The following is a 21881-nucleotide window of genomic DNA, read 5'->3' on the forward strand; positions in this document are numbered from 1 at the left end:
CACATGGAAACATGGTTCCATTGCACAAAGAGGGAATAATCTACACACAGGCTGTTTTAAAATGTATTCTGATGTTTTCTGAGGAATGGACAGCATGATAGAAATGTAAGTCCAACTTTAATATCCTCAATAACTGTTGTGTTTGGGTTATGCAACACAAGTGACCAGAATGAAGAAAACTTAATCTAGTAATTTCAGGGTTAAAACATAACTCATTACAGAGATGTTCACACATCACATGAAAGACTCAGGTATTTAATGCAGATAACTGTAATGCTGATTTATACAATATCAGGCTAAGTTACAATTGAGTAAGCTGGCGAAAACCAAACTTTTAAGAGGGGAAAATGCTGCATACTATAATAAAAAAAATTCAATATTAAAAACATACATTTAAGTACTTTTTCCTATGAAGTAAGACTTAACTATACAGTGCATTTTGGTAATTTATGTACTAACTAATCAGTAAAGTAGTTGCATTACCTATTTATCAGCTTTTTATAGATACATTTTTATATTGATAAAAAAGACTAACCCTTCAAAATGTTAGAATTGTCAGACTTAGTTAAATACATCTGAGGGATAACTTCTTTTTCCTTTTAAAAATCTCTACCTAAGGACATGCTTATTGATTTTAGAGAGAGAGAAAAGGACAGAGAATTTGATCTGTTGTCTTCTCATATTGGGGATCGAATCCGTAACCTCGGTATGTGCCCTGACCAGAATCAAACCCCACAACCTTTCAGTGTACAGGACGATGCTCTAACCAACTGAGCCACAGTGGCCAGGTCTCAGTAATGTACTGATTATTGTAGGTCAATGGACAAATCAGTTCTATATACATATTTCTTTAAACACAACCATTTAGAACTGGAGTAAAACATTTACCCTTCATAATCTCAAGTACTTAATGATTGAATAACTCAAGGCTGTGTCAGAGTAACTTCAATTCAGTGCCAGTGGCATTAATAAGATTAGTTGTGATGTGTCATATTGACCCTTCAGGATGTTGTTGCTATGTCACTCTTCAATCTGCTGGTTTGGCAACACTATGTGTTTTCCAAGTAAGCAGAACTGATTTATCAAAGCCAGAAACAAACCACTTCATTTTCAAGCTACCGATCAAACACTAGACTAGAAAGTTAGCATGAAAGTAAATTACAATTAATGTTTTCATAATATTTCAATAAAATGGAGGAATCAGAAAGATATTTTCAAGCTTCTGAAAAAGAATAGGAATATATCTGATTTAATTAAACTATTCTTTATATTTAACATCTAACCTCTTAAAATAATGTGATGAAATAGAATTTAAAGAAAAATTATTATTAAGTACAAATTGGCAGTTACAAAGTAGTCACAGGGATGTAAAGTACAGCATAGGGGATATAGTCAACAATATTGTGATAACTATGAATGGTGCCAGGTGGGTACTGAAAATATCAGGAGGGCCACTTTGTAAAGTATATAATTGTCTAACCACTATGCCGTACACCTGAAACTAATACAAAATAATATTGAAAGTAAACTGTCATGGGAAAATTAAAAGAAGTATTATTAAAGGGTATCTACTAGATCATAGATAAATTAAATTTCTTTAGGGAATGTAAAAAAAGGAAGAATAGAATTTTAGAGTTGGAAATGACTTTTGAAACCATCTGTTTCAACCCCTAAATATTAATAGGTGACATGACCAAGGTGAATAAATAAACAAAAATAGTTGCATATCTCAGGGCAGATTTTGGGTTTCTCACAGCCATTATATTATATCTTTATTTCTCAAAAGATAAAATGGATTAAAATATAAAAAGCTTCTGGTTATGTCTGCAGTATATTGAACAGAAAGTAGGATTCTTCAAGTAAGGAGATAATTCCAGTTGCCCACAAACATCATGACTCTCCAAATGATAAAAAAAAAAAAAAAAATCAGGGGTAGTAAGTGACATCAGGATTGCCATTGCTGAAAACTGTTAATATAGGAGACGGTGACTATCTGCCCTAAGACCTGCTCTTTGTTATGATGTATAAGTCAGAACTCTTATATTATCCTCTAGATATTTTCACTGTAGGATTTAGTGATATTTTACTTTAATAATATGTTCGTCAGTGAAAAATATCTGTTTCCCCTACCTATGAAGAATAAATTTATTGAGTAGCTACACTGCACCAACTACTTTTAATCTCTGGTGGTACAGCTATACATAAGATAGACAAGGTTGCTGTCCTCCTGGAGGTTATATGAGAGGTAAACGACAAAACTTAAATTTAGTTTACATTTAATAGTTTATTTCAAATGAAAGAATTCTACCCATAAAGAGACCACAATTATATAAAAATTCTCTTTGAACATTTCTCAGAAATTACTTCATAAAAACCTCTAGGTTTATTTCTATTGATATATCTACCACTGAATATTAAGCATCCTATATAATAAAGAGGGAATATGCAAATTGACCATCACTCCACCACAAAGATGGCGGTGCTCACAGCGGAGGCTGAGTTCCCGTAACGAGCCTTAAAAAGCAATCAGCAGGAACCTGAGGCTGTGCCCCCCTCTCCTGCCCCCATGGGGCTTGACAGGGGACCTCAAGCCATGCCCCCAACCCTGGCGCCAGGCTGGGGGACCTCAGGCTGTGCCCCCCACCCAGCAGGGTTTGACGGGGGACCTCAGGCCATGCCCTCCACCTGGTGGGGCTTAATGGGGGACCTCAGGCCATGCCCCCTGCCTAGTGGGGCTTGACAGGGGACCTCAGGCTGCACGCCCCCGCCCCGGCACCAGGCTGGGGGACCTCAGGCCATGCCCCCCGCCCAGCAGTGCTTGTGGGGGACCTCAGGCTGCACCTCCCCACCTGGTGGGGCTTGATGAGGGACCTCAGGCCACACTTCCCGCCCCGACACTAGGCCAGGGGACCTGAGGCTGCAACCCTGCCAGGCGGGGCTTGATGAGAGTGGGGCTGGCCGGGTCTGGATCTAGCCCAACGGGGGTTGGGTAGGCCAGGTCTCGGTCTCACGCAATTTCGAGGTGCATGTGGGTGGGCGGGGACTTGACTCTGGGTCCCATGGTGCGCCCCAGACTCTGACAGGAGGAAGATTTCCATATACATTTTACTAATTTTCTTTCATCTCTGACACTTCTATTATAGAGAAAGGGCAAATAGCAATATTAAAATATTTCCTCTAATTAATCCCCTTTTAATGTGCACAAATTTCATGCACCAGGCCACTAGTAATAACATAAGAACACTAGTTCAAAGTTAAAAAGGGGCCAGTCCAATGATACATCTGATAAAGGGTTATTACCCAAAATATATAAGGAACTCACACAACTTAACAGAAGGAAGAAAAACAATCCAATTAAAAAACGGGCAAAGGACCTAAATAGACATTTTTCCAAAGCAAACATACAGATGGCCAAGAGACATATGAAAAAAATGCTCAAAGTCACTGATCATCCAAGAGATGCAAATTAAAATGACAGTGAGGTATCACCTCACACCTGTCAGAATGGCTACCATCAACAAAATTAACAAATGACAAGTACTGGCGAGGATGTGGAGAAAAGGGAACCCTAGTGCACTGCTAGTGGGAATGCAGACTGGTGCAGCCATTATGGAAAGCAGCATGGAGTTTCCTCAAAAAATTAAATATGGAACTGCCATTTGACCCAGTGATCCCACTTCTAGAACATATCCTAAGAAACCCGAAACACCAATCAAAAAGAATGTATGCACCCCTATGTTCATACCAGCACAATTTACAATAGCTAATATCTGGAAATAGCCCAAATGCCCATCAGTAGATGAGTGGATAAAAAGCTGTGGTAGATTTACACCATGGAATACTATGCAGCATTAGAAAAGAAGGCTTTCTTACTCTTTGAGACAGCATGGAGGGACCTGGAGAGTATCATGCTAAGTGAAATAAGTCAGTAGGAGACAGACAAGTATCACATGATCTCACTCATATGTGGAATCTAATGAACAAAATAAACTGAGGAACAGAATGGATCCAGAGACACGGAAGCATGAAATACACTGTAGAAACTCGGAAGAAAGGTGGGAGAGGGTGGGTGGGCGGGAGATAATCAACCAAGGCCCTTGTTTGCATTTGTGCATGGCCCATGGACACAGACAAATGGCGGTGAGGGCCTGGGGCAGGGGCCGGGGCGGACTGAAGGGGGTAAATGGGGGAAAACGGAGAAATAAGTAATACTTTCAACAATAAAGAATTATTTCTAAAGAATAAAAAGGGGCCAGTCATTGTTCAAAAAATCATACATATGCTAATTAATTTAATCATCACCACAGCACTATGCAATAGGAAATATTATGCTCCCATTTTATAGGCAATGAAACCAGAGCACAGAAAAGTCAAGTAACATACAGTTCATATTACCCAAGCAGTCTGAATCCAGGGTCCGCGTAACTCCAAAACTACATTTTATGCATTTTTGGTTTGTTAAAACCAGTTGAATAGTTAATTGGAATAAATATAATTCTAATCCTTTTAGAGAGCAATCATTTTTAAATTCCATTTTATAGATCAAAATATTTTAAATTCTTAAATAAAGTGGAGTTGAGTTAAAGTAATTTCTGTGTAGATTTATGACTTAAGTAAAATTTGTATGCATATAATTTCTTTAAAAGTTTTATCTATTTTATAATTTTCTAATGGCATTTGAGATACATTTTAATGTTTTTTCTTGATTGCTAAATATCATAACATGACATAAAATATTTCTTCCATAAAAGTACCAAAATGCCAAAGTAGAGCACTTTTAGGATAGAAAATTTGACTGTTAAGTTTTAAAATACATAATTTAGAATTATGATGAAAACAATTTAAAATGTCTTTTGAAACAGAAGCAAACTATAAACAGAAGGGCAGAAGGAGCTATTCTCAAATCATGCATCTGATGGAAGATATATAAATCACCTCCCTGGCAAATGAACTGATGGTAGGTTTTCTACAATATAAATCTTCTCTCAGGCTAAACATAAATCTTTCTAGGGCCTTAAGCATCAACTCCACTATATTTCTTACAGAGTCAATAAAAATAGCTTTATAGTATAGAAATGCTTTCTATTTTAATCAACAAATTCATTTATATGTCTTTTGCCCACAAAATTTAGAAAAAGGTTGGATTTTTGAAATAATTTCAACTGCCTTCCTTTTACTGGCCCACTCGTACCTTAAACATCATTGAGCTGGATCACCAGTTTTAGAAAGTTAATAAATTAAATGTGAATTCTGAAACATTTTAAGGCTAATAATATTCATTCAAATTCAGGTAATTCATAGAAAGAGCATATAAATAACCCATATTTTAATATGTAAGAAATTTAAAACAATGCTAAATTGAACCGTCTGTTAATTACTATGCTATAGAACATATATTTATTCTAGTCAGAAATGAAAGAGAAATTATGCTTCATGGGCATTTAACAAGAATACAATATTTCATTCACTTAAAAAGAGAAGGCCTGGGGTGGGACAGGGGCCGGGAGGAGGGGAGTAAAGCGGGGAGAAATAGGGGGACACCTGTAATACTATCAACAATAAAATAAAATTTAAAAAAGAGATGGTTATAGTTCCTTAGAAATTTTAGTAAAAAGTAATTATTTAGTAGTTGAGTCTGTGATTTAAATGTATTTAAAATGAATAACCAAATTATAGCATAAAAATTCTTTTTTTTTTTTTTTTTTTTTAAAACTTATTTTTATTTTTATTTTTTTTTTATTTATTTTTCGCTTAAAGTATTACAAAGGGTATTACATAAGTGTCCTTTTTTCCCCCCATAAAAATTCTAGTAAAAATTATTTTTTCAGAAATAACTAAATGTTTTTGTGTAGTACAAGCATTACTACAGTTGTACAAATACTTGTAGGATATTTATGTATTAATTTCAAATGATCAGTTTAAAAATGAGCAATTTTATTACCAACTGGTTGCTTTTTCTTAAAACCAATAGGTTCCAAGAAGGCAAAGACAGCCAGTGCTGTTTGTGTCCCGAGTACCTAGTGCAGTGTCTGACACAGTTAGAATTTGAGTAACTGGGCAGGTTAAAAGGAGGGAGGAAGGGATGGAAGGGACCATCTTATCTACTGATCATTTCTGTACCTTGTTTATGCTAATTTATAAAAAAACAAAACACTACATTGCAAGACTTCCCTTATATGAATACTGTATTGTCTCTTGTGCATTAGGGCCATCTACTAATTTGTATGTCATCTGATTTATAAATAAGCAGCTGAGATCTCCTCTCAGTTGTTTATGGTATTTAGGTAGCTTTCATAGGGTGAAATCTGTCCTCCATCTCTGTGCCTAATTTTCCCTTCAACTGGATTTATCTGGGCCCTAAGGAACTGGCATTTAAAGTCTCATTTAGTAAGCATGTCTAAGACACTTCTGCTGTTGACTCTCTAAACCTTTGGCTTCTGTGTAAACATTTGGTGCCATCTGGATGAGTCTTTAATAACTTCCCAGAGACAGGGCCAGAGCAACACATTTTCCTTGGGAACTAAAATTAGTGGGTAAATTATGTGAGGTAGCATTGTCCCACTTTTCTCCACCTGTCTCTTCTGATATGACACGCAAAGGCCAAAGGAGAAGAGGGAAAGAAGCATTAACCAGTTGCCTCATTTTAGTAAGGCCTTGCTTCTGAACCTTCAGGTAAGGAATTTAGCAAAACTTGACTATAAAAACAGCAGTATATTTATCTGAGGAGAAGCTGGGAACAGTGAGTAAATAGTAAGGACATAATACATATACACAAGTTTAGGAAGTTATATGGAAAGACACACTATATTTACACAAAATTCAGATTTTTAACAAGAAATAACAAAGAACCAAAGGATCTGTACTTATTATAGCTGCATATTGTAATGTAAGGATTTATAGTTATATTTAAACTAGAGGCCCGGTGCACAAAAATTTGTGCACTCGGGGGGGGGAGGGAAGGGGGGTCCCCCAGCCTGGCCTGTGCCCTCTCCCAGTCTGGGACCCCTCGGGATATAACGACCTGCTGGCTTAGGCCTGCTCCCGGGTGGCAGAGGGCAGGCCCAATCCCTAGGCGCAGCCCCTGGTCAGGCTCAGAGCAGGGCCGATTGGGGAGTTGGGGCACCGCCCCGTCATGCACAGAGCAGGGCGGATCGGGAGGTTGCGATGCCACCCTCAGTCACGCTCAGGGTAGGGCCGATTGGGGGGTTGGGGCGCTGCCCCCTGTCACTCACAGAGCAGGGCCCATCAGGGGGTTGGGGCGCTGCCCCCTGTCACTCACAGAGCAGGGCCCATCAGGGGGTTGGGGCTCTGTACCCTGTCACACACAGAGCAGGGTCGATCAGGGGGTTGGGGAGCTCCCCCCTGTCACGCACAGAGCAGGGCCGATCAGGGGGTTGAGGAGCTCCCCCCTGTCACTCACAGAGTAGGGCTGATAGGGGAGTTGGGGCACCGCCCCCTGTCACACACAGAGCAGGGCTGATCAGGGGGTTGGGGCACTGCACCCTGTCACACTCAGGGCAGGGCCGATGGAGAGGTTATGGCTCTACCCTGTCACACACAGAGCAGGGCCGATCAGGGGGTTGGTGCGCCGCACCCTGTCACACACAGAGCCGCAGGGCAATCAGGGGATTGGGGAGCTCCCCCCTATCAGGCACAGAGCAGGGCTGATCAGAGGGTTGGGGCACCTTCCCCTGTCACGAACAGAACAGGATGGATAGAGAGGTTGTGGCCCCACCCCCTGTCACACACAGAGCTGCAGGGCAATCAGGGGATTGGGGAGCTCCCCCCTATCAGGCACAGAGCAGGGCTGATCAGAGGGTTGGGGCGCCTTCCCCTGTCACGAACAGAACAGGATGGATAGAGAGGTTGTGGCCCTGCCCCCTGTCACACACAGAGCCGCAGGGTGATCAGGGGATTGGGGAGCTCCCCCCTATCAGGCACAGAGCAGGGCTGATCAGGGGGTTTGGGCGCTGCCCCCTGTCACGCTGATCCTGGTGCCAGGAGCCTCGCTGCTCGGCTGAACCTGGTGCTGGGAGGCATATTACCCTTTTACTATATAGAATAGAGGCCTGGTGCACAGGTGGGGGCTGGCTGGTTTGCCCTGAAGGGTGTCCTGGATCAGGGTGGGGGTCCCCACTGGGGTACCTGGCCAGTCTGGGTGAGGGGCTGAGGGCTGTTTTCCGGAAGCGGGTGACTGAAGCTCCCAACCACTCCTTTTTTTCTTTTTTTTTTTTTTTAATTCTGGGCCAGCTTTAGCTCTGAGGCCTCACTGCTGAAAACATCAATACAATGTTGTGGTCCAGCTGGTTGAAGCCTGGCTGAATGAAAGCTGGTTTCTGGGGTTTTGTGTAGCTTCTTATTTGCAACATAGTACATAGTTGCTTAGAGTTGCAGCTGAGAGGCCGGCAGTGGCAGGCTGGGAACGTTGGAGTTCGCCGTCACTGGAGCAAGCAAGCCTCCCTGCTCGCTTCAGTGCATGGCTGCCAGCCGCCATCTTGGCTGACAGTTAATTTGCATAAGGATATGCTGATTAGCCAATGGGAAGGGTAGCGGTCGTATGCTAATTACCATGTTCCTCTTTTATTAGTGTAGATGTCAAGAAAAGGTTAATGTAAAATGCCAAAATTCAAAAATACAAATAAACCATAAAATCTTTACCTTTAATAGAGTATTTTTATGTGAAAATTTTCATGACTTCAGAATAATTTATCAGAATGTATCTTTAACATAAATTTTCATTATAATCTTTGATACATTGTTTTTTAAACAAATTTGGATGTTATTATATGTTTTCCTTATTCAGTGTTGGTATTAGTTCACATAAATATAGGGTACTAGGCTGCCAGTTGTATAAAAGTGTAGCACATAAAATTATGTACAGTACATAATACTTGATAATGATAAATAACTATGTTATTGGTTTATGTGTGTATATATATGTAAACATATACATATATATATACACACACACACACACATATATATGTGTCTATATATATACTAGAGGCCTGGTGCATGACATTTGTGCACTTGGGGGGGGGGTCCCTCAGCCCAATCTGCGGCCTCTCACAGTCCAGGACCCTTCAGGGGATGTCCACCTTTTGGCTTAGGCCCGCTTGCACCGGCTGGTGGCCTGGGCCTCTGTCTTTGGGGCAATCGATAGTGGATAGTGGAGTCTCCCGATCGATCACCCTGCTGAGGGTGGCCTGGGCCTCCTTCTTTGGGGTGATCGCGGAGCCCCCTGATTGATTGCCATGTTGGCCGGTGACCTTGGCCTCCCTCTGCAGGGTGATCATGGGGCGATAGCGGGACCCCACCGACCAATCGCATCACACCCGCCTTGGCTGGCCTGGTGCATGTCATAGCATGGTCATCTGGACGGTCATTCTGCTGTTCGGCCGTTTGGTTGATTTGCATATTATGCTTTTATTACTATAGATAATATATATATATATGCATATATATTGTTTTACTGTTGACAGTATTACAGATGTCCCCTGTTTTCCCCACAATTGCCCCTCTCCACCCAGCCCCCGCCTCACCCCAGGCCTTCATGACATTATTTTTCTGTGTCCATATATTTTTACGGTTATTTTAGAGCAGGGATGGGGAATGTCCAGCCTGTGGGCCATATAAAGCCCATGAAATCATTTGGTCTGGCCCTGCCAAGGCAACCGCAGGCAGGACTCAAAATTCAATAAATCTAGGAGTTTTTTTCATAGCAACATAAATTTATATTATGTGAATTATATTAAGCAATGATGTTATAAATATCCAACTGGCCCTTGGCCAAATAAAGGTTCCCCACCCCTGTTTTAGAGTATAGTCTCTTTCCCTATAAAAAGAAAAGTTTGCTGTATAACAGTAGGCCTTGTTACCCAGGCAGCAGTCTCATACGTCTCATACTTACTTTGTCTCTTACTCGCATCATTTTCTCTTGTATTTGATTTAATCTTATGTTGTTTGGTACAGTATCATGACATGCAGCTTAAAGCCTAGGAGCAATACACCATATCATATAGCACAGGTGTACTGCAGGCTATCCCACCTAGGTTTATGTAAGTGCACTCTAATATCTGCTTTGTAAATTATAAATGCCAACAGAAGAGACATTTTAAACTCATCAGTAAATCACTTTCCCCCCAGTTTTACTGGGATAAAATTGACATATAATATGTGTAAGAGTCAGGTATACAATCTGATTTTATACACGTATACTAGTATATAGTGAGATGATTATCATAATTGGGTTAGTTAACAACTCCATCACCTCACATAAATACCTGTGTGTGTGTGTGTGTGTGTGTGTGTGTTATGTGTTGATATCATTTAAGAGTTAGTCTGTTAGCAACTTTCAAATATCTAATACAGTATTGTTAACTATAGTTATCATGTATACATTTGGCCCCCAGAACTTACTCATAACTAGAAGTTTTTATCCTTGACCAATATTTTCCATTTCCCGTACTCTCCACCTTGACAACCCTCATTCTACTATCTGTTCCTATAAATTTGTTTCTGCATACAGGTGAGAACATTTAGTATTTGTATTTCTGATATATTTCACTTAGCATAAGACCCTCAAGGTCCATCCATGCTGTTGCAAATGGGAGAATTTTCTTCTTTTTATGGCTGAGTAATTGTATATATATGACATATTCTTTACTCATTCAATAGACACTTAGGTTGGTTCAATGACACTTTACTATCAATAGACACTTAGGTTGGTTCAATGTCCTGGCTATTGTGAATAATGCTGAAGTGAACATGGAAATACAGATCGTCTCTTTGAGATAGGACTGCATTTCTTTTAGATATGTACTCAGAAGTGAGATTTGCTAGATGATATGGTAGCTCTATTTTTAATATTTTGAGTAACCTCCACACTGTTTTCCACAGTGGCTGCACCAATTTACAATCCCACCAACAATACACAAGGGTTTCCTTTTTCTCCACATCCTCACCAACACATTTTTTCTTGTCTTTTTATAATAGCCATGCTAAGAGATGTGAGATGATTTCTTATTGTGGTTTTAATTTACATTTCCCTGATGAGTAGTGATGTTGAGCATCATTTTATGTACCTGTTGGCAGTTTGCATGTCTTCTTTGCAAAAAAAAAAAAAAAGTCTATGCAATTATTTGTGTGTGTGTGTGTTTGCTATTGGGTTATATGAGTTCCTTATATATTTTGGATATTAACCCCTTATCAGATATATGGTTTGCAAATATTTCCTTCCATTTCATAAGTTGCCTTTCCTTATTTCTTCTACTCTTGGCTTCTCTTACTCCTTTATCCATCTCCTCCATTGAGAACCAATTTTATACAACCAGTTCTCAGGAAAGTATAACTAAGAAACAAAGTAACATTCATTAAAATAGATGGATAGTTTTATATATTGGATTTCTGAAACGAAATGGTTCTACATGATTTTTAAAATTTAAAATAATAGCCAAAGTACAGTAATCCACAGGGACATGAAAATACCAGTGATAAACACAATCTTTTTCAAAAAGTCCTGTATCCAAAAGGATTACCCTGCATCAGTAAACTTAGTGTTTCAGTGTGCTCAATTACTATTGCTCTCAATTTCTTATTAAGCAAAATTCAAATAAAACCAAAACAAAGATAGTGTGTATGCTTTAGAGGGGGAAAAAGTGTTCAGCATTTTTTTCTGTATTTATTCAGGGCAGTTCAGGTCTGTATGCTTGGTCTCTGGGGTTCTATGTGCTGTACTTGCCAATGCTGAGTCCCGCTCGAGACAGGACTGTTGATGGACATACAAGTGGGTTGTAAATGTGCAGATGGAAGGTCATGGTCATCCTCTAGAATCAAGTAATCAGGAACCAAATCACAGGTATTAACAGAGAGTCTGCATTTCCTGGAAGTGCTTCTGAAAGTAATCAGGTTGGGTGTTTTTGATACAAAAGCTGAAGTAACAAGTAATTCTAAAATGCTTGCTCAGACTCTGAAAGAGGAAGCTGTGGAGAAAAGTATTCGACACGCCTTCAGAGCCTTAGTTCTCATCCTTGGCTGCACATTGGAAGCGCTGGGGGAAAATTAAACCGACCAGAGATTCTCATTTTTTTTTTTTGGCATAAGGTACAGCCGGGAATTGGAGCTTTTAAAGCACCTCAAGTGGCTCTAATGTGCACTACAGGTGGAGAAGCACTGATCCGTGGAAGGAAGCAGAGTCTGCAGCACAATTGGATGTTAAGCCCCGTGACTCCAGGTGTGGTCTGAGGACCAGTAGCATCCGAATCCTCTCATTACAAATGTAGAATCTGAGGCCCCCACCTCAGGCTTATGGAATGAAATATGCATTTAAACAAGACCCTTAAGGTCCCTATACACATTAAAGTTTGAGATGTCTTCAGTCACCTGAGCCCACAGGAGTCCTTGAATGATTAGGTGAAGGTTATAATTAAAGATACTTTCCTAGCCCTAATTTCCTCCACTTAACCAAACAGGCTTCGGTCTTAATTTAGTTTTACTATTATGCCTCCCAAATGGAAAGAGCTATTTCTTTATTACAATACATTAAGTTGAATTTAAGATGAAAGCTAGGCTTCTTCAAAGGTCTCAAGGAATTTTCCAAGTAGAGAAAAAGCTTGTTCCATTATAGTGCCATAAACAGTGGCTTTCAACTCCCACTGCATATATAACTACCTGGAGAGCTTTTTAAATGTACTGGTTCCACATCGTATCTATTGAATTATAATTTCTTGGGGTGGAGGCACACATTGGTATGTTTTAAAGCTCTCCCGTGGAGTTTAGTGTGCAGCTAGCTATGAGAACCACCGTGGCTGAACTCCTATATATTGGTGCCTCATTTCTTTCTTTTTTTCTTTTTTTTTGTTAATCCTCACCCTAGGACAGTGGTCGGCAAACTGCAGCTCGCGAGCCACATGTGGTTCTTTGGCCCCTTGAGTGTGGCTCTTCCACAAAATACCACGTGCAGGCGAGCATGTATAGTGCGATTGAAACTTTGTGGCCCATGCGCAGAAGTCGGTATTTTGTGGAAGAGCCACACTCAAGGGGCCAAAGAGCTGCATGTGGCTCGCGAGCCACAGTTTGCCGACCACTGCCCTACGATATTTTTCCATTGATTTTTAGAGGGAGTGAAAAGGAGGGAGGAAAGGAGAGAGAAAAATAGAGAAACATCAATGTGAGAAAAGTATGTTAATTGGTTGCTTCCTGCATGCTCCCCAATTGGGGCTGGGGATCGAATCTGCAACCCAGGTATGTGCCCTTAACTAGGAATTGAATACACTCAAACCACTGAGCAACACAAGCCAGGGCTCGGTGCCTCATTTCATTCAAATATAGTGGAGTCCGTCATTGTGGCTTCCTTGAGATTGTTATCAATCACTTCATTAAAATGTATCAATTTGCATTATAAGATGAATTAAATATTTATTGTGCATGGTAATTTGGCATTCATTTAAGTTCATCTCTATTTCATAGTTAACAGTTGATTATCTACATTAATAAAGTAATGCCAAGTATACAGATGGTCATATCCAAGTAGTACAGATTTTTTCCTTTATGAAATAAAACATTTCCTTTCATTGTCTTTTTGCCTTGACATATCCTTAGTTAAGTATAAACATTAGCTTGTACCCTCTCAGTATCTGCCAGGTGAATAGTGCCAAGAGACACCGATAGGGTGCTACTTGGCAGGAAGACATCAGCCGTCATTAAAAATCCACAAAACCGATACAGTCCAATACAACTTTCTGATTACAGAGTCAAAACTGCATATGCAGTGAACTGATACACATAAACTGCATTTTGCTCTTCAAACACAAGTTGAAAACAACTAGGAAATCAGATAACTAAAAGGAAGCGGTTGAGCAAATCATTTGATTGAAGAAAAACAAGCAGGGGACTTAAGTAAAATGAGCAGGCTTAACCCTAAATCACTGCCAAATAATTTTAAAAAATAAACTCCACCTAGTATAAAAATTGAATAATATACAGTTAAAGCTTCCTCTAAACACACAGATTTTATTTCCATCTTGAAAACAAAAGCTTCAAGTACAGAATTCCATTGCAAGTTGAATTTGGTTATTCCTAAGAAAGTCATCTGTTTGGTTCCTTAGATTTTCTATTTATACTTGTCTCTTAAGTAAGCACTGCAAAGACTATTTGTGTAAGACAAGCATGTCAAACTCAAAGGCTAACACAGGCCAAATAAACAAAGTTTAAGTTTATGTGGGCCGCAAAAAAACAAAAGCTTCAATTTTCATAGAAACAGAGGTTTATTTCGATAGTGACGTGCTGAATACAAAGGGCTGAAATAAATGAGTAATCGCTAACATAAAATAATAGAACATTTTCATAAAAATTAATATTTTTTTCTTGAACATTAACTTACCAGACACTGAATAACTGCACAAATTAATAAGTGTAATACAAATAAACCCATTTTTCTTGTTCTCCAAAAGCGAAATATTTCCTGTTGCGCACACCAAACAAGTCAGTACAAGACTAATGACGTGGCAATTGGCTGCTAAAAAACTAGCTGCTAGTATTAGTGAAGAGAAATGGTGCGCCAGCGCATAAGGCACGTAAGGGAAATGAATGCAACATGATTATAGTAATCAGTTATTAGCAAACATTGTAGTTCGTTATTAATAATTATGTATAACAGGATATTGTAAAAATTAAATCACAAAAGTTTTATTAAAACATTTCTTACATACTGTTATATTGGCTGGGCCGCAAAAATATTCCTTGTGGGCCACATGCGGCCTGTGGGCCACGAGTTTGACATGCTTGGTGTAAGACATTACTAAAGTATTGTCCAAAATGACATTTTCCAAGTATAAAGCGATATGTAAATGTTATTAAAGCCACACACTGCCTTAGAGATTCCTGTTATGCTCTGTTGGGAAAAGCTCCATCCAGATGCTAGAAGACTTTTTTAAATGTGAGCTTCTATAACCAGGACAGGTCTTTGAAAAATGATGACTTAAATTTTTAACTTATGTCATTAGGTCATACCAACAATTAAATTCGAGAGACCTCAGGCTACAAATGATCTTATTTTAAATGAAAACTTTTTTTCTTTTCTATTAGGCTTAGAGTCATTCTTAAATCAATTCTTTAAGTTAAATGAGAATCCTTAATGGCCTATGAACAAAATTTGTAGTAGTAAATTGTATATAAATATAAAACGATTACATATTTATGATTAAATTCTTAATAAATGAACGAACCATTTAAATGAGAATAATCCCGTTATGTGCACATTATAAACTTTTCTCATAAATCTGTTTCTGAAAGATCACCATTTTATCATTTGCAAATCTTAGAAGCAAATCATATAGAAAAAAGCAACAGTCTTGGACAGGTGTGGGGGAATGTAACAATCCACTCAAGTAGGCAGCTGTTCTTACCACCGGGTGATTATGGTTTATTTTGTTCTTTTTCAGTTTGTAGAGTACACAGAACTGTCTCTGTGTCCATTAACTTTAAATGTCCCGTTAAGAATGTATAATCAAACATCTAAGGGGTAACATTATGAACCACATGGAAGGAAGGGAGAGAAAATTGCTCAGGATAGGTACTGCCTCCAGACTTTTCTAGTAACTACCTATGAAACCTCAGTTCAAGTACTTCACTACTGTGAGCAGATGCCTCATCTTTAACATTTGGAGGTTTGGCTAAATCCACCTTGAGGTCACTATCAATTCTCAAAATAGCCTGTGGCTTAAGTTCTGGTTTAGCCATGATGTAGTGTAAACAACAAATAGGATAACATATTTCAATTTTGCATTTTGATTTAAGAATACTTACAGTTGAGGCTGGTGGTCCTGGAGGTCCTGTTTCACCCTAAAATAAATTAAAGAAAAGTTGCAGTTACCAGTAGCCTCTTGTTACACATAATATTTGCAAATTTTCTGAATAGATAGAAACAATATCTGAATAGATAGATAAATCCTGAAGAAAAGAAAAGTAGAAGTTTATCTTGATAAAAGCACAATGAGAAATGTATCATGTGCTTTGAGCTCTCATGATATAAATATCACCTGGTGCACTCTTATTTTTTTTGCAAGACTTGTTTTGAAAAGCTAAAATAATCTAATTTCTATACTTTTATCCACTGAACCAAAATTAGAAAGAATATTTCTTCAAATATGACTATTTGCCAATGGAGCAGCTGGGACATGTCACAATGACGGACAATTTTTCTGACAAAGTTAGTATGAGGATCAGCAGAAATAATAAATGGATGTCCCCACTTCATGCCTCCCAGCTGCAAGAAGTGGTCCCATGGCCTCTTCTAATGCTCTGCTGAATTGGCATTGCACTTGCCATCAATTGTAAAAGGCTTTGCCCATATTTATGTATTTTTAAATACTAACATTGCTTTGCTGATGTATGTGAATACAAATTACCAGATGGATGTATTGACAAATTAGTCAAAGTCTTTAAAAAATGGTTCATCTAAAAGTTCACTATTTTCTGATATGTAAATACTAGTGGCCCGGTGCATGAAATTTGTGCACATTAAAAGGGAATTAATTAGAGGAAATACTTTAATATTGCTATTTGCCCTTTTTCTATAATAGAAGTGTCAGAGATGAAAGAAAATTAGTAAAATGCATATGAAAATCTTCCTCTTGTTAGAGTCTGGGGCGCGCCATGGGACCCAGAGTCAAGTCATTAAGATCAAGCATCATGGCTATAATCCTTATTTAAGTGGAGACTATGGAGAGCATATGCTATGTGGCATGGGCCACTGGGACCTTGTATTCTCAGATTGAAACTATCTCTATAACTTTCTCTTTTCTCATCTAATACAGTCATCTCAAAAGTTAAGACAGCATTGTATATTCATTATTTGGGGGAATGATTGAATACAAAGGACCAATCTTTGTTAAGAAACATTGATGTAGCTTATATCACTCACTGAGGACCGATTTACAAGACCAGCTTTAATGCAGAGGTAAATATTGACGACAGACAAGGATTTCTAAATGTGCTGATGGTGGAGAACTACATATAGTGCAAAACACCCATGCATACAATTCTCATCAAATTGGGATCATCCAATGACCTTGCGCCAAACGACTCTTGCTTTTACTATTTCTTAATTCTCTTTTCAAGGTCAATTGCCAATATGCCACTATAAAATGGCATATAAGAAAAGGTGGCAGGAAATGGAGCATTTAGACGAAGATACTAAATTAGCCTCCTTTTCCCCAAAGGCCACCTGCTTCACCATTACAGTAGCAGCTCAGTGCTACTGGCAAAGTTCCCTGATACAGGACACGGTTGCTAATTTGGTGATGGAATACCTAATGCTGTTAAGCAAGAAAGAGAAAAGGAAAATCTTATAAACACAAATTAATGTTGACTAGCAATTGTGCATTTAGTCTCTTCAAACTAATTAAATGAACCAAAAAAAGGCTTTTCTTGTTCAGATGCTTCTAACATAACAGCCTTTGGTTCATTTGAACAGAATTAACTTTTGGCAGTTAAACAGGATCAATGAAAAGTCACTGCGCAGGTTCTCAGGGGTTTCTTAAGATCGGCACTTTTCTCAGTGAGCATGATACCTTTTCTCCTTTGGGGCCAGGTGCACCACGAGGACCCAAGTCACCTTTCAAACCCTGTACAAAAAATAAAACCAATGTGATTTCTATACACAGTGCACAGAAAGCTTCCATTTATAACGAGTCATTAGTCACAAAGTAAATCATAATTTACTGAGCTCCCAAACCACATTCTGCAGTGTGTGGAATGGAGAGAAATGGAGACAACTGGCAGTGAAATGACAAGCAACATCTGCGCTGTGGTGGGTATAGATATGTTAAATCAGAGTGAGTCCTCCATTGTGCATATTTGTGCAACTTTGCTTCCTGCTAAAATGACATTAATTCACCATCTGGGAGAACATCACTTAGATCTATATGAGCTTTTAAGTATCCACTTTGGATTAAATTTGGAGATGTTGTAAATACCTCTGATTTAGCATTGATTTGCCCCCAAAATTCAAGATTTAAATTAAAAAAATATTTTTATGTCTCTATCAAGAAATCTCATTGTTGGGGGAAAAGAAATGAAAGATGTATTCTTTTCCAACCACTCACAAAGCTGAAGCTAAAATGTAATCTCTTTTCCGTTTTAAAGTGTGATTTAGTTCTTGAATTTCTCTTTTTTTTTAAAACCTGGATTTATAAAGCTATCAAATGAAACTATATAAGATACAGCATATCAGACAGTAAATGTATTCATAAATCTCCTAGACTCTTGGGTGTTTTAGTGGGCCTTTAGTTGATTTGACTCAGAAATGACAGCTTTCAGAATATTACAACACATTTCACCACAGGATATCAGTTCTACAGCCGAATGTACTCACAATGTAAATACAAAGAAAGCTAGATAGACATACCTTGACTGTGTGGTAAATAGGAAAAAATATATTTCCTTGTACTTAACTTAACACATTGAATGAAGGAAGAACAATAATGGAAAAAGAAATATTCTGGAGCCATACAATGCACAGTAAATCTAGGTGTCTTACTGTTCCTGAAGGGTCCAGCTATCACTGCTCTGACATTTTGTAGTAAATAAACAATGCCTAGTGCCATCACCTGTAGCTTCCTCAATGCAGAAGCTAACAATAAATTTAAAGGAACAAATGAAACTGGATACTTAAAATCTTGTTGCAGAGAGTATGTGAAAACTGTAGTCTTATACTTTAAGGAAAAAAGTGAATGAAAACAGCATCTAATTGGAAAAAGAAAACAACCCTTTGTAATTGCATAAGCACAAATGTAGTTTATAGCAATGTAGTTTATAGCGATGCTTCTTTCATCATTACCTTGGAGTAGTTATAGACCAACGATGAGTGAAAAATAAATCATCTTTGAGATGTCATATTCTCTTAGTCTTTGAAATATCCATTCCTTCCCAACTCAAGCAGCACATGCTCTATTTGTACAAGCCTCTGGAGTGAAACTTTCAACCCACATATTCTGAACACTTGTGGGAAGAAAACTACCAGTTCTGTAACCAGTTTTTATTTTTAATGCACTCCTTCATTCATCCACTTAGTCAATAAACATTTATTGTATGCCTGTTTGCAGTCACTCTTCCAGCCTTCAGACCTGTACTGTCCAGTACAATAGCCATGAGTGGCGTGTAGCTCTTGAGTCCTTACAATGTGGCTAGTCTGAGCTGAGATGTGCTGTGAGTGTGAAATACTATTGGCTTTTTGATATTTGGTACAAAAAAGGGATGCAAATTACTTATTAATACTTTCCATGTTGATTATACGTATATCAAAATAATAAGCAACATTTTGGACATGGGATTCAATAAGATATGCTATTAAAATTAGTTTCACCTATTTCTTTTTAGTTTCCTAATGTAGCTACTAGAAACGTTATATATTTACATGTCTTGAATTTGTAATATTATATTTTAAAATAATATTATATACATAATATTATATAATACACAACATAATGTACTACTCTGATATAGAGGTACAAAAAAAAGAGCAAGAAGTTCACAAAGACTCTCTCCTTGACCAAACTTTAGTCAGGCTCCTCTGAGCTCTCTTCTTGACGAGGCCTCAATCTTGGTCCCCAGCCTGCCCCCCATCCTTGATATCTGATCAGGCTCCTCATCCCCCACATTTGATGTCTTTGGCCTGCCGTTAGCAAGAATCCCCCTACCCTTGTTGTCTGTTCTTAGTAATTTTCCACTCATTGACTCATCACTCTGTGGGTTGGCTATAAATCCCACTTGTTCTATTTGTATTCAGCGTTGAACACAATCTCTCCTCCCTATTGTAATACCCATATAAGCAATAGTCTTACATAAAAAGACTTCCTTACCATTTTAATAATTTTTTTCCTTAACAAAGATCAAGATCTCTGCCCTTATAGAACTCATGCTTTAAGATAAAGGTGATTGACAATAAATAGGTCAACCGGCTGAATGTGATAAACGTGAAGGAAGTGAGAACTACTACTTCAGCTGGGGTGGTCGGAAACAGCCTCTGTGTGGAGGTGACATTTGTTGTTTCAAAAGGTCCAGCCATGCAATGATCCTGGGGAAAAGCACTGGGGTTGAGGGAACAGCTAGCACAGAGCCCCGAGGGTGAAAGGAGTGTCATGAGTAAAGCAGGTCAGGAACCAGAGAATAAGTAAAGGTTAGCCAGGGGTCATGGCACACAAATTGCTGGCCATGGTAAGAAGGATAGGTTTTGTTGTAAGTACAATGGGAAGCCATTTATTGTTTTAAACATGGAAATGACCTGATTTGACTGTGTTTCAAAAATAAACCACTGGCTACAACATGAAAACAGACTAAAGGCAGCAAGAGTGGAAGCAGAGAAGGCGCTATAGCAGCTTTTCAGGCAAGGGAGCAGGATGGCTGAGACAGGGTGGTGGTAGAGAGAGAGAGAAACATCGATGTCTGAGAGAAATATTGACCAGCTGGTTTCGCACCTGCAATGGGGATTGAACATGCAACCTAGGTATGTGCACTGCCTGGGAATCGAATGTGCAGCCTTGTTGGTGTATGAATGATGCTCAACCAACTGAACCAACTGAACCAACCGGCCAGGCAGGAGTCACATTTTATGCATAACCTTTAGTAAGTTATTTAAGCTTCCCTATAAAACACATTATAAATAATAGTTATCTGGAAAGCTTGTTCTGAGAATCATATGTTGTAAGAACACTTAGCACATGGTAGGTACTTAAATGCTGCTTCTACTTTTCAAGTCCAAGTTGAATGGCTAATTAATAGTTGAGTTTTGTACTCATGTTGATGGATATGTACAATTGTGCTTTAACTCACATAAGGAAAAAATGCAATTGAGAAGTATTGCTTTCGTCAAGCTTCTGCTTTTATGGCCACTGAAGTGGGCCCATGTAACTCATGTCTTCCTGTGACAGAGTACAATGTTTTTAAGGCCGTGGCATCATAATAGGCTCTGAGAAACAGATCTGTAATGCTTTTCTCAAGTGCAATTTTTCTCTTCATGTCACACTGGTGCTGCTATCCGTGGTTATTGAATACTGGGGAGAAAAAGACATAGTGCTCACCATAAAGCATAAAGAATCAAATGGAACAGACTCCGAATTCAATATTGAATAAGGTAGGCATCTATTACCAAGGTTCTCAATAAAATTCATGTGTATAAAGATTCTCAAAAGTACAGTAGTTGATTCTGTATGTGAAGCAGAGACAGGACTTCATCCAAAGGCAAGTGGAAAGCTGAAGGACAATTGTAACCACATTTATAAAAGCAGGTAGGTGATGAAATTAGTTTTTATTGGAAGATCTACTCATGAAATTTAGCATTTTTGAAAATCAGAAGATGATACAAAATAATGTTATTTGTTAAAAATTTTAACCCATCGATGATGCTTTACCCATCTTCCACTGACTGCATCTTACTCCCCAGCAATGGCACCAGCTACTTGCTTTGTTATTCCAATATTTTTTTATTCAGGATTACAGATTGCATTGGTATAAGGAGATTAACATGATTATTTTAAGGACATCAGTTGCTGTATTTCTGATAAAGAATGTTTGAAAGACAATAATAAAGATGCAGAGGAAGAGACTAAACTCAATGATTGAAATCTACTTTCCTAAGATGATATAACCCCACAAAAACAAATGAATAAATAGCTATTTCTATTAGAGGTAGACGTGTTTTATTTAACAGTTTCTAAAAACAGCAAATGTTTACATAGCTCTTACTGTATGTGTGTCACTGTTCTACATGTTTTACATAGAATAAGTCCTATAATCCTCAGCAAAAGCTTTTGAGTTAAGTATTAGCAATATGAAGACCCCATTGTGTAAATGAAGAAACTGAGTCCAGAGAGTATAAGTAATGT

At 38.5% G+C, this 21881-nt stretch overlaps 1 protein-coding gene across 1 annotated transcript in view; it reads right to left on the reverse strand.

Annotated features, from left to right (window-relative positions):
* The window catches only part of COL19A1 (collagen type XIX alpha 1 chain), a 302649-nt gene that overhangs the window by 148609 nt on the left and 132159 nt on the right, over positions 1 to 21881 (reverse strand). The window contains exons 14-15 of the mRNA XM_070418310.1: positions 17571 to 17624; positions 15805 to 15840 (exon numbers count right to left, since the gene is read on the reverse strand). Coding sequence (XP_070274411.1) covers positions 15805 to 15840; positions 17571 to 17624 — 90 coding nt within the window. The remainder of the gene's footprint in view (positions 1 to 15804; positions 15841 to 17570; positions 17625 to 21881) is intronic.

This window comes from Myotis yumanensis, unplaced genomic scaffold (genome assembly GCF_028538775.1).
Source record: "Myotis yumanensis isolate MYYU_CA2020_CCGP unplaced genomic scaffold, mMyoYum1.0.hap1 SCAF_6, whole genome shotgun sequence".
Lineage (NCBI taxonomy): Eukaryota > Metazoa > Chordata > Mammalia > Chiroptera > Vespertilionidae > Myotis > Myotis yumanensis.